The 14,147-nt window shown below is 38.2% G+C and overlaps 1 protein-coding gene across 8 annotated transcripts in view; it reads right to left on the bottom strand.

Annotated features, from left to right (window-relative positions):
* Positions 1-7,428: 7,428 nt before the first annotated feature.
* LOC117409251 (slit homolog 2 protein-like) overlaps positions 7,429-14,147 on the bottom strand; it is a 161,934-nt gene continuing 155,215 nt past the window's right edge. For 6 of the 8 annotated variants that reach the window (XM_059006018.1, XM_059006028.1, XM_034014973.3 and 3 more), the window contains 4 exons: positions 13,683-13,837; positions 12,687-12,975; positions 12,110-12,321; positions 7,429-9,281 (listed from right to left, as the gene is read on the bottom strand). In XM_059006018.1, coding sequence (XP_058862001.1) covers positions 9,040-9,281; positions 12,110-12,321; positions 12,687-12,975; positions 13,683-13,837 — 898 coding nt within the window. In that variant the 3' untranslated portion in view covers positions 7,429-9,039. Of the gene's footprint in view, positions 9,282-9,979; positions 10,066-12,109; positions 12,322-12,686; positions 12,976-13,682; positions 13,838-14,147 lie in introns of all 8 variants that reach the window. The other 2 variants (XM_059006051.1, XM_059006066.1) reach the window with 2 other exon arrangements.

The raw sequence follows: 14,147 nt of genomic DNA, 5'->3' as shown, positions 1-14,147 counted from the left end.
CTGCAAAAATTACGCGGCCTAAGGCCAAGCGTACAACGCGTCCTCCAAAACTCTATTCTGCTATCTAAAGGAAGAGAACAGACAAAATACAAAAAAACCCAATATATATACAACAATATTAATATTAATTAATATCAATATGTAAGAAAGACGGGCGGTGGAGAGGCAAACGCGGATAGAACGCGATGCCGAGGCAAAGTGTGAGAGTGAATAATATATAATATATAATATATATATATTAAATGCTCAGAAAGCCAACACTGAAATCAACTCAGAGAAGGGGCGATAGCCAGCTTCTCAAGCTTGAAAAAGCTAACCGAGTACAATCAGTGGATGTAAAGATTCTCAACGAGAAAACTTACCATCTCAATGTCCTACATAGGCTGAAGGCAAAATAGGATGTGGAGCTCAGCCAATTCCTACCGCCTGACCTTGATGGTTATTTTCGAATTGAAAGGGAACGGAGTTAAAATAATCGATCATTACTGACTTTGCATCTTAAGAAATATTAGTGTCTCTAAAGAAACAAGGTATGCTTTCTGAGCGTGTAAATAGCTAAAAATGAATTTAGTACTAAAGCAACATAGTAAAATCCTTGTAATTTCCTGAATATTGTCTATCTAGATTTTGTTTGAAAACATGAAACAAACGTTAACAGTATATGACAGCTCAGTTCCATGTGTGAATTCAATTTTCTACAATAATCCACTAGATGGCAATATTTACCAACTGCATCAGAAGAAAACACCTTTTTTAAAGGGTTGCAAAAAGTGTTTTGCAAGAAAGCCATTAAAAAAAAAATACACAATTTAGAAGTTTATGTCAGTCCAAACTGAAACCTTACACCAAACTGAAACCTTACACCATACTGAAACCTTAAAACCAAACTGTGCATCGGTAAACTAACCCTTCAGGACATAGTAAGCATTCCTTCATCTTGGTGTGAGCTGGGCCTTGCGTTTGTGAATAAAAGATTACCAGTTTCCAACTCCAGATACATGTTATATCCCATGTTACGCCTGAGGTCAGACATGTCAAAAATGTTAACTGAAAGCCCTCAAGAGTAACATAAACCATTAGGCTGACCTTTGATCTTATACCTTCCCTTCCATCTTTTAATCAATTAACCATGAAGCTACTCAGCAGGTCATATTTGCTATGCATAAACTGACTTTGGTCTGTCTGCTTCTTCACAACACAGATCAAAGATTACTCCAAGAGATATCTGCATCCAAGCAATGGAAGACCTTTTTGATTTAGACTAAATTCCAGCAGCCCGAAGGCAGAAGGTTAATATATAATGCAGTTCATGTCAGTGTTTGTATTTTAAGATATAAATAAGCGACTATATTAGATGCAGATTTCCTGTATTTTCTTTTTTTTTTAATTGCATAAAGAAAGTAGTAAAAGGCCACTCCACTGCCCATGTGAGCAGTATTATTACTGAAACCAAAACAGCATGTTCAACTTATTTAATAAAATGAGGTTTTATAGTGGAATGTGGAATTCTCAAGCATAAAGTTTTAAAAAAAGAAACTCTACAAGGTTTTTGTAATATATTATATACCTGTGCTGAAAAATATAATCAATGCTCACTGGTTAAAACTCATAATGCACCATCTTAAATTACTTATTTAGCAATGCGGTCAAATCAGTATTGAAGAGATGTCTGCATGATGTCATTTAAACAAGATCACGATTTTTTTTAATGTACAGCCTCATTCTTTCTGTATTTCAAAGCTTTCACCATTTGTAAAGAACAAAACAAAAAAATGGCTACGTAAGCAAAAAGCTGTGTCACAAGCACTTTAACCAAAAACAACTGTGCAAAACCCATGTTTCATACAGTAAACCTAATCCAGACACTGACTGTCCAAAGTAACCACACAATATAATGAAATGCAGGGTGATTGCAGCTTTAGAAACCAAACTTCAGGATCATGGTTCTATTATCTGTGTGAAAACATATTATATTTATTAGATTAAACAATATAACTAGACAATATAACTGTACTATGGTGGAGATTAGAATTTACACATAATTACAGTGTTATTATGCATAGTTACAATGTATTTTGTACTTGGGATACAATAATGATAGTGATGAAGGAAACTAAAATTGCAGTGAGTATTTTATCTCACTTGATAACTCTAACTCAAGGATTCCACACGGGCAATAGTGCAATGTCCCTGTTACTGGAACTCTGCTAACAATTTAACCTGTTTTGCTCTCAGTTTAAGTGCTACAGATGCCATCCCTTAAAATCCCACACAGCCTCACCCAGCATCGGAAAAAAAAAAAATTGAAGTGTCAAACAATAAATAGTAGCAGTATCATTCTAGCATTCTATTTGCATATAACAACTTCAAGGAATCTTGTGGTTGCCAAGGGAACATCATATTTATTTTGACACATGAACTCTATGCCAGACCCCTCACAGGCAAAATGTAAACTCTATAATTAAGCCTGCTTAAGTTAGAAGCAGATACTTATATTGAGTAATTAAAAAGCAATGCTATGGTTACACCCAATGTTGTTGATGCAAATTATTTTTCAGTGATGTTTTGTTCAAAAATACTTTTTTTTTTCAATTTAGTGTTTACTCAAACATAACTACATACCATGGCAATGCATTACTGCATTCTCAAAGATGTTTAAAATACTGTGGTATTAGTAACATTATAAAATGTGCTAGATATGGATAATCTAATACCCCTTCTCCACTGGCACATCTGACCCATGAGGGCTCGGTACGGTACGAGTACGATGGTTCTCACTGTCTATCACAAGACATCTGAATCTGGCTCGGAGCCAAGCCGGGCCGGGGGCGGGGTTAAGGATTTTCATCATTACGTTGCAACGTGGCGGGCAGCGAGTGTGATGAGAGAAAAGTACAGCCTTGGTACACTGAGGCAGTGCAGGCTCTAGTTTCTCTGTGTTCAGGAAGATCTGCAGTCGTGCGTCAGAAATGAGAAAGTTTATGCCTGAATTTCTGAAAGGTCCATAAATCAGCCTCTAGATAGACAGGTTGTATTATTAAAGTTGTTGCAGAACTGCCAGTTGCCTGAAAAGTTAACGTTGCATCCGTATTTGTCCGTGGCTGTCGAGTAGTCAGGTGGAGCAGAGCAGTGGATTAGGTTGGGAGCTGAGATTCTGGTGGTGAAACGAGGAGGGGTGGAGGGGCGGTCTTGACGGTGTGAGGTTGATGCTGAGGCTGCTTTTGGACACAGTGATGTGGAATGGGCAGTGGAGGCGCACACTCCATAGGTGTTGGCTCACAGACCGCTGAAAATCCTGTTAAACAGGTCTAGATCTGGACAGGACCAATCAGTGGTGTGGTTATCTGTTGCAAAGATAGAAGCAGGTTTTGCAGAAAATGATTTATGGTATTCGTAAAACATGGTACCTCCATATCTTGCTGACAACTCCATAACGTTAAACATGTATTGATCCAATTTGTTCCGGCGATGAGGGTAAACAGAGCAGAGGACATCCCGGTAAATTGAGAAAGCTATCGCAAATTCCACCAAAGTAAGATTTTTTAGAAGGCGTGGACCCCTGGATTTTAATGTTACCGATAAATCCCCACAGTCGACAACCCTGTGATCTAAGAATCAGAATGGAAATGAGATTTACGTCTTTACCTTCTATAATACTTCAATGAGGGGGCTCCCGAGTGGCGCATCCGGTAAAGGCGCGTGGAGTGCAGGATGTGCCCTATAGCCTGGACATCGGCGGTTTGAGTCCAGTCTATTCCACTGCCGACCGTGGACGGGAGCTGCCAGGGGGTGGGGCACAATTGGCCGACTGCACACCAGCGACCCCTGTGGTCTGGCCAGGCGCCTGCGGGCTTGCCTGTAAGCTGCCCAGAGCTGCGTTGTCCTCCGAGGTGGCTGCATGGTGGGCCTGCAGTGTGTAAAAGTAGTGGTCGGCTGACGGCACACGCTTCGGAGGACAGCGTGTGTTCATCTTCACCCCTCCCGAGTCAGCGCGGGGGTGGTAGCGGTGAGCTGAGCCTAAAAATAATGGGCTATTCCAAATTGGGGAGAAAATGATAAAAACAATTGGCGACTACTACATTTTAAAAAATAAAAAATATAATGCTTTGACAGAGTGGTGTTAGCTGCTTGTGATCCTGACACTGTTGCTGGAGCCAGGTTGTATGTTGGATTGTCAGCTGTGAGGACCTGTGTTGAGAAACCAGAAGTAGGCACGGCTGGATGGCGGCTGAAGCTAGAGTTGCTACCTGATTATCCGGTTTGTCAAGCTTGGTGTTGATGGCTATGATGGCTTCCGTGACTGGTTGCATCAAACCTTTAATGTCTTCGAATATCTCCTGGTGCAGACTGTAAACGGGATCGGGTTGTGCTGGGCTTGACGGTTGTAGTGCTTCGCTGTATGCTGGAATGATGTCCCTGGGGACAGAGCGGCATATACTTTTGCTGGAGATTGCCTGACTGCTGGCTGCCAAGTGTGCAGGAATCGCTGGTTTGGCTCAGAGATCTGTGCAGAGGATATGAAATAATGCCAGTTGATCGCTTCCTGATGGAATGGTTATAGCTTTTTTGAAGAGATTTTTCAGGATTTTTGCAATCGGCCAGTCCTTATAATGAAGCAATTGTGGGGCTGAGCTGTGGCGCTTGGATCTGCAAAGTTGTTGAGTTGGGAGGTGGGTCGCTGGCTGGACGGCTGCTGTTGAGGGACCTGGCTGCTGGCTTTCATCCAAATCAGATGAGAAGGATCCGGCTGGTAGCCTTGATAGCAGCCGTCTTTTACTGTGGAATAGCAAAATGGAGAGATCAAGACAAGGTGCTTGTGGTTAGGATTTAAATAGGTGAGTTAGGTGATTAATGTATAGGGTGTTAATGTGATTAATAGGGTATAGCTAGAGCCCCCGCTCCCATCCCCTGAACCTCGCATAAAGGCTTACATTAATCAGTCATTGTAGCAGAAGTGATGCTGCTGTTAAGGCAAGCTATGTGATTGCTCACTAAATAGGTGTTTCTTCAAAAAAAGAAGAATGTTGCTAAAAGCTGCTGAAATAGCGTGTCCTGAGAAGCAGCAAGCTTTCTCCGTCATCAATATCAACAAATCAAAATGTAATTCTCAACTTAAGTCAATTCTCAAAATATCCTGAGCCTAGTCATTTGCTCTAGATGTTGATACGCTGGTTCAAGCAGAGGCCCAGGTATCAGGAAGCAGCAGTAGCAGTCACTCATATTATTGGTCTTTATCTTTTGGTGAGTGCTAAATAAAAAAATGGATCCGTATCTATTTATATTTTGCAATTCTTTTTAGTGCTGGGACAAACATGGAATTTTCATGTTCAGATAGTCGTTCAAGATTTATCAACGTCATTATATGTAACACTGTATTAATGTTGAAAAATATCCCAGAAGTAAGAAAGGCCTACTTTACCCTCTTGAATTAACTGCGAAACAAAGAAATCAATGCAGTAGTTAAATCTCGTGTGTATTTCAAGTAAAAAAAGTAGACAACACCATTTTTTAAAATAATCCCTGCCATTGTTGTGTCTTCGCAATAAACAAAGTGGCCATAGACACATTTTCATAAAGTAATAACATTAGTTTTTAACTTGAATAAACACTTCAAATAAAATAAATGTGAAAAGGGGGTGTACAATGAAAAAAAAATACTCACTGTTTTATTTCTCTTTTTTGCATTCCACTTAGCAAAAACTAGTATTGCATCAGAAAAGAAAATTAAAACATTGATTACTATACAAGTCATTTCTTTTGAAAGTATAACCTCTATCATAATATTGCAGACAGAAACTGACCCTGATATATAAATATACATAGTATATATTTGTAGCACTGGTAAGAATCCAGCTTTACCATTTTTATTTTCCAAAATAGATAGCTATTTTATTTATTAAATAGTGAAGAGGAACACTCACCAGCAAGTGGGGCTAATTTAGTTTTTTTTAAAATAATTTTTAAGAACGCATTCCATTTATACATTTAGATGCTTAGGCTGTGTGGTCCAGTGGTTAAAGCAAAGGACTTGTAATCAGGAGGTCCCTAGTTCAAATCGCACCTCAGCCACTGACTCATTGTGTGACCCTGAGCAAGTCACTAGTGCTCGTCTTTCGGGTGAGACGTAATTGTAAGTGACTCTGCAGCTGATGCATAGTTCACACACCTTAGTCTCTGTAAGTCGCCTTGGATAAAGATGTCTGCTAAATAAACAAATAATAATGATTAGCGCCCTCTGTCATTAGTCTCTTTTTTTCCATATCGTCTTATTTTATCATCTATAAAATTCATTCTTTTCCTGTTTCCCTAATATATTCAGTTATTATCTTTTCTCTTTTTCGTCTGCCTTCCTCTTTCCCTTTTCCCAACAAGCTATTCATTCTTAGGTCATATATCCTAATGTTCATTAACGTCCTCTTCAAGTTCTTTCTTTGCTCTTCAGATTTCTCACGCTTTATTACATAATGCTCCACCGTTTTGTGGAATTGCACACCTCACATAAACCATTAATATGTTTATCACATCTAAATAAATGACCATTCAGAGTGGTGTCCAATCCTTAGCCTATCCACAGATCTTTCCTCTTTCCTGCCCAGTTCCTTATTAACCCAGCTATCATTAACCTATTTCTGAATATTATAATAAACATTCCTTCTACACTCTTATTCCATCTCTCCTGCCATTCTTTTACTATTTACACTTTTTGCATGGGGCTGACAGTCAGAGTGCACCTGGAGAACGCCCCCCCACTGCTCCGTGCCTGACAATGGGGAGCCGGCAGGACACGCCCCCCCCGACTCACAACAATATATTGTTGTTTGATATGTTTGATAAATAGACATTGTATAATATGCCATTCATTTTTTGTTCATGTAACGAATGACCAGGATTATTTAAATGTAAAACATGTCATGTTATATTGAATATAATGTTATTGATTGTAAAATGATTAACACCTCTGCTAATTGAGTAATTATGCATACTTAAAAGGTCCCAGTATCACAGGCACCTGTGAACGCTGATGAAGTCTACGAGTGAAACATGTTCGTGACTGAGAACTGCACATTTTTTAAAAATGTTTTTAATTAAAATAAAGGAAATCATTTCTATTTTTTTGGATTTCTTATGTTTATGCTTTGGTCTACGCACCGCAACAAACAATTTTGTTTATAAAGCGCAGGGTTATGTTGCTTTTTTTTTTACAGGACAAGGTAGAAAATGTGTGTGTAGGAATTATCGAAATTTGTCGTCAGTTTGGTAAAGCAAAACCTTTTGCAAGAAAACTTCAATAAGCTTATAAAAACAGCATCACAAATTACTTTTTTTTTTAAGATTCAGGGCCTAACTAAGGAAAACTCAACCATAAGCAGTGGTCTGCTTATGTCAGCTTTCTAATTTTAAAACAAGGACACAATAGAGAAAAATAACTGAAGTAAATATCCCGTTTAATTTACAAACATCAGTAGCAGTACTGATATTAGTCCAGGTAAGACAAAGCACACTGCATTAAACATAAACATCTAACTTTTTTTTGTAATAAAAAGTCAAGTTAACAAATCTTTGTTATACAGTGTGCTCTTTTTTAGTGTAGGAAGAGCACCTTCCACTACAAATTACCATCCAACTCTACATTACAAATTTAGCAGCAACATGTTAACATTGGAAACAGGGATAACAAAGTAGTTTTATTTAGAAAAAAAGTCACAGTTTTTCTTAGTATCATTTGTTAAAAAGGTAAAGGCAAACGTATTTGTAAAAAGAGGTCTATTATCTAGGGTAATGTCCTAAACACCACTCTGTAAAATATGTAGGGCAAAGTTACCTCTATACAATTATAATCTATTATAAAGACCTGTGTTTCTGGTACAGTACAAATTATCAGGAGATTTGACAAAAATATACAATGTTTTGTTGCACTCAACACCTTTAGGCTAAAATGTTAACTTAGGTTCGGTAACATAAAACAACATCAGTGGTCAAATATAGAGCAAGAGAAAACATTTTAAAAAACATATATTTTACCCTAATAGGACATGCTATGTTAGTTCATCTATTCCCCAACACATCCTGATTTGTTTTCAGGCTTTTTAAAAAATACAAAATATCAGGACAAATATAAATTAAACTGTAGTATAAGGGAAGATCTACCTGTTAGGTAAAGGTATTCTTTGATACAATAAATACTTGTCAGTGATATTTTGAATACTGCGCAGACAGTTTGAAAAGAAATAATAATAAAAAGAAACACAAAAACATATTTTTATTCAAATTACTAATTCATACATCTATAATCAATATGTCTTAATACCCCCCCCCCCCCCCCTTCCCACCCTTGTATTAACATTTATATTACAAAATAATTAATACTGGAAACAAGGCTTGCTAAATACTAATTTTGTTTCTGCTATTGTACCATTGACATGAGCAAGTAAAACTTGAGGTGGATTTAATGCACATTTACATTGAACTTTCCGTTATACTGCAGTTTTGCCTTTCTGTAGATCAGAATTTAAAACATAACTTGTATTTCAACACAATGTTTCTCAGGCACTGTCATCCTTTGGGTTTCACTAAGCCTGTCACTTGTCCACACATGGAAGCTTTCGTTATCATCTTCATCATATTAATATGACACGGTAAAGACTGGGCTTGTGTTGTCAATCTCATTGCTTTGCTGCCACTGTGTTTCAATTTACATTTTATAAGGTTTCCACATGTTTCTGTCTATTGTTATACAGTAACAGTGAGTAATGCCAATTGTTATCTTTGTTTCTTCAGCTCCGAAAGACATATACAGTCAATTCCTCTTCGAAGAAAAAAAATACAAAAAACGATGTCCCAGATCCTGGCTTGTAAATGAAGAAAATAGTCAACTCCATTATTTCTTTCCTCTCTTGGTAATAAAAAATAAGTCTGTTCTGTATTTTACAATATAATTCAACATTTCCACTATGGAAGCATCAATTAGTCCAGCTCTGCCACAAGGTACTTAAAATGTAATTTAAAAAAAGGGGACATGTAACAAAAAAAGAGAAGAATTTATGAAGGACATTTTGTACAGCCACACTTCACGGTTTTTTCAACTTCCTCGACAAATGAAGAGCCGTCAGTGCATTCAAAGGTGTATTTCCGCCTCTTGCTCCTCAGTGGTCCGCAGCACTGTCCATTGGAGCACCCACCACGGCATTCTAGCCGAGAAACCTTTTTGGTTGTCTGGCAAGCTGCGTAGCCTTGTTGCTTCTGGTAGTTATCTCGGACTCGTTCCCCTTGACAAAAGATTTCTGAAAAAAAAAAAAGAATGGTGGATCAAGACAGCAATTTACACTTACGTTGCAGATGGTCTGATTGTCACCTCAGGGTTGAGTACTTCTAGCAAAGTCTGGTGACAAGTGCTGATGGGATTTCAGTGCTAACACTGGGGCATGCAAACATGGTTACAAATCAATCTACTGTGTAATATTCAAACATTATTATAACTGAGTGAAACCTAAGACACATTATAGGTCAGTACCACCATTTTTATACAGCAATGGCTGAATTCAAGTGAAATGATTACATCTGAACAGCACAAATGTAAAACCAAAGTAATTACCATGTAACAACTGATATAATGCTGACACATGGCACATGCCCAGCAATGTTTGTAATGGACAAGATTGTAAATGACAGACATATAGAAAAATGCAGGTGCAATGCACATTTAGAAGCTTACATCTCAAAAATGTATACGGATTTGTTTTTATTGTATGTTTTTACTGTTTCATGTTTCTTTATCTTTTAATACCACATACGGCATGCCACAACACATGGACAACAGTGACACAGGAAAAAGAGGTTGAGACCATTTTCTTTCTCAATACAAAAAATAAAAGTAATGTTTTTAAAAAAGAAAAAAAAGAAGAATGAAAAAGTTGTGAATGAGGAAGAAAAGGATAAGAGAGAGAGTGTAGATCCTTTATCCTTTTTCAGTCGCTCTCACCTGTCTCGGGTGCTGGGAATGGCCAGTTGAGGCTGAGAGGTCAGAAGTACAGTTGATAAAAATAGGAGCAAAATCATTGCATTTGACTTCACAGTTGGAGAAGATACAGAAAAGGTACAGCGAAAAAAATAGTAAGAGAGTGTATAACCAAAAAAAAAAAAAAATCTTGTTCTAGGAGCTATGTTAAAATAGAAAATACAGTACTCTCGTTATTTTTCAATATGATTGTAAAAAGTTAGTGATGTGCTCATACACCCATGTACAATGTACTGTCAATATGGCCGAACCATTTACTACACTGAAATAATGGAGGAGTACTGTAGTACAAGATGCATTTCAATACTGTCTAAAGAAACCCTGGCCAGATTGTTGATACTGTAAAACACTGTGAGATAACATCCACGGTTGTCTATTTTAATGATCTAAACAACAACAGATCCTAATACTGCTGCCTCAAAACCTCCTCTCAGACTTTCCAAAACTACAGACTGTAGTTTTATAAAATTTTTAGAGATGTAAATAGGAGAGTCAACAACTACACCGTGTAACAATTTTTTTTTTTTTTTTTTGTTCCTTGGCAGTAAGTGTTATTTCCTAATTGCTTATGCCTCAAAAGTATAGAAAATGGCTATTATTCCCCACAAACTTTGCTTTTATGACCAGGACAGTGATATTTTGAAATTTACCTATTTTCCAGAACATTCCAGATAGATTCAGTGCTGAGTAAACTTGGAGTAACTTCTAGAACTTTCTAGAACTTTCCAGTAATATAAATAGTAGTATAAATACAGGGGCCTTAAGCCCACCAGTTCAGTTTAGTTCCAGCTGCCTAAGTGGATACATATCTGCATTTTTCTGAGATGGCATCAAGGTCATAGGAGACTTCAAAATGGTGGCATTCCTGATGGGTCTCCAAGGCGGTTTTACCAAGTTTCCCTGCTATCTTTGCCTTTGGGACAGCAGGGACACCAAGGCGCACTACCACAGGCGGGACTGGCCACAGCGGACCGAGTTCTCTGTGGGGAGGAACAACGTCAAGTGGGAGCCACTGGTGGACCCCCGGAAGGTGCTGATGCCACCACTGCACATCAAATTGGGCCTTATGAAACAATTTGTCAGAGCTCTAGATAAGGAGTCGACAGCCTTCAAGTACCTTCAAGACTTCTTCCCTAAGCTGTCTGAGGCAAAGGTCAAAGCCGGTGTCTTCGTCGGACCACAGATAAAGAAGATCCTGGAGTGCAATGAATTCCCCAAGAAGCTCACTAGTAAGGAGAAAGCGGCTTGGAACAGCTTTGTCGCAGTGGTTCGGGGCTTCCTGGGCAATCACAAGGCCGAAAATTATGTGGAGCTGGTTGAGACTCTGGTGAAGAACTACGGCACAATGGGCTGTAGGATGTCCCTCAAAGTCCATATCCTTGATGCTCATCTTGATAAATTCAAGGAGAACATGGGAGCGTACTCGGAGGAGCAAGGCGAGCGCTTCCACCAGGATATACTGGACTTTGAACGCCGCTACCAAGGACAGTATAACGAGAACATGATGGGAGACTACATTTGGGGGCTGATTCGTGAAAGTGATTTACAGTATAATCGTAAATCTCGAAAAACTACTCACTTCTAAATCTTTTGTAGTCATTTTTGTATTACTTTAGTATAAATACATGTTAATTTGGATTCATATGTTGTTTTTTCTGACTTTATGTGACCGAAAAGACACAAATTCGCCCGTTTTCTCATTGGAAATAGGTAAATTTCAAAATATCACTGTCCTGGTCACAAAAGCAAAGTTTGTGGGGAATAATAGCCATTTTCTATACTTTTGAGGCATAAGCAATTAGGAAATAACACTTACTACCCAGGAACAAAAATTGTGTTACATAGTGCTATCAAATCATCAGATTCAAAGGGGCAGCTGCAAGATCTGCTGCTGTTAGGTCATTAGAATAGACTCTATGGTGTTAAACAAAAGCTGCAGTGCATTTTGGGGACATCTTGTTTAGAAACATGTGTTATAAAAACCTATCAGGACTTTGTATCATCAGCCAAATTCCACTGTCTCCCAATGTCAGTTGAGCAAAAAAATACAGTAAGAAAAAAAAAAACGTACAGACATTAAGTTCTTGTTCTTACCTCTGTCACAGCCGTCTCCTGTGAATCCACTGTTACACTCACAGTATGGCTTGCCCAGGCCTGATAACCTGCATTTTCCATGTTTGCACCTTATGGACTGGCAGGGGTTAAAGATTTCCTCCTCTTCATCACAGAGAACCGCCCCGTATCCCTGCTGACACTCACAGCTGTATGAGAATGCATTGATGGGCATGCATGTGCCGTGAACACATCTAGAGAAAGAAACAAGGGGTTCTTATTATATAGGTAAGATCAGCAAAGCAATTACTACTTTAAAAAAATACATTGATTAATACTCAATTTGGTCTGTTCCTGAATTTTAGATTTCATTCTTTATTTTTGGACAGTTGCATGAGTCTTATATTATTCTGTAAGGTCTTCATCCTAGATTACTTTTGCATTATTAAGAGAACCTTCCTTGTGTATATTACAGTTAAATAATAATGATAAATATAAAAAATAAAGAAAGAAAATGACATGTGACTGCTACACAAAGCACTTTATAAAACAACTATAAGACTGGTTATGGAATTGTGTGAAAAAAAAAGCTAAGAAAAAACCCTCAAAACAGACATACTTATTTCCCAAACAGGGGTCGTTGGTTTGTTGATCACACAGTTGTCCAGTCCACCCTCCTTCACAGTCGCAAGTAAAGCTGGACTGGCCTGTTGCATGGCAGGTCCCATGCATGCACACCTGCTTCTGGCACGGTTCACAGCCTGGCAGGATTCCCACTTGCAGAGGGGCTTTGTTGAAGTCCTGCAGCTCGTTGTTGATGTACAAGTTGCGGACGCACCCATGGAAACTTGTACCATTCTGCCCAGGACCCTGCCGCAGTGCTGCCACATTGGTTGTGACAGGCATGCCTAAATGAGGAAAAGAAAATATTGTTCTCTAAAACTTCCCAAAGAGATTCATTTCAGAAGATGTCTGTGCTGAAAAGCATATTAAAAATCTAATTTGGTAACACTAAAAATCGACACAGGAGTCAATTCTCTTATTGAAAATCTGTTGAGAAAATTGATCCAGGTGCATTCATTTTCCTTTCCATTGCATCTTTCCAATTTGTAACACACCAGAGTGTACCTATCGACAAATAAACTAATGAAAGAAATCAACCCAACACAGTGCACAACCAGTATATCATTACTTCTACTGAAATGTCACACTGAGAAGAAAAAATGAGTTTTCAGTTATCAGGTCTCTCACACCTGGGGTAAATTAAACATTGAAATTAAAATTGAACATTATGCCAGCCTCTTCGTGAGTTTTTATTTTTTTATTTTTATGTATACGAAAAGGACCACTATATTTACACTGCAAATTGTTGATGGACGTATGCTTTTTTTTCATGTTTCTTTTGTGTCTACTGCTCCCGCCGAAACCCACTGCAGTATGGCACATTCTACATCAAGAAGATGAGTCTCAATAACTCCTCTCTAGGGTCTCTAGCTAGCATGTGTGAGGTAACAGTGGGTTCTGTTGCCAATTTCTATAATCTTAAAATTGCTCATCTATTTGCTTTAACAGAATAACAACACTACCTGGGTGGGAGCTTCTGAACGAGTCTTACCTCCTACGTAGAGCGGTGAGTCGATGCTTAGCGTTGACTGCTTAGCCAGGTTTGTGATGCTTTTGGGGTTTCCACCGTCGACAGAGAGGGAAAGCATTTCGTCAATGGCCACCAGCTCCACAACATGGAAGTTCCCATCATTTATTGTTTCCACACTAAAAATGAGAAATTAATTTTTAAAAAAATGTAAAATATTTTTCGATACTTACAACTGCATGGATTTGTTTAGTTTTCAGGGTGTAGTTGTACAATCTCAGTGTTACTGGTGGCTCCCATGCTCTGTTATCACTGTGTTTGTAGTTCTGTTTAAAGGTCACATATAATCCTACAGGCATTACATTTCCTTGATTTATATGATAGCTTTTAATGAAAAGTAATAAAACGGGGGTAAAGGTAGACATGAAAATACATGAAAAAGTACAAAATGACAATATCTTCTGACTAAGGGGTTGATTTTATGAGAAC

This window comes from Acipenser ruthenus, chromosome 2 (genome assembly GCF_902713425.1).
Source record: "Acipenser ruthenus chromosome 2, fAciRut3.2 maternal haplotype, whole genome shotgun sequence".
In the NCBI taxonomy this organism is placed as follows: domain Eukaryota; kingdom Metazoa; phylum Chordata; class Actinopteri; order Acipenseriformes; family Acipenseridae; genus Acipenser; species Acipenser ruthenus.
The sequence above is the reverse complement of the archived record's forward strand: the minus strand, read 5'-3'. Positions and strand labels throughout refer to the sequence as shown.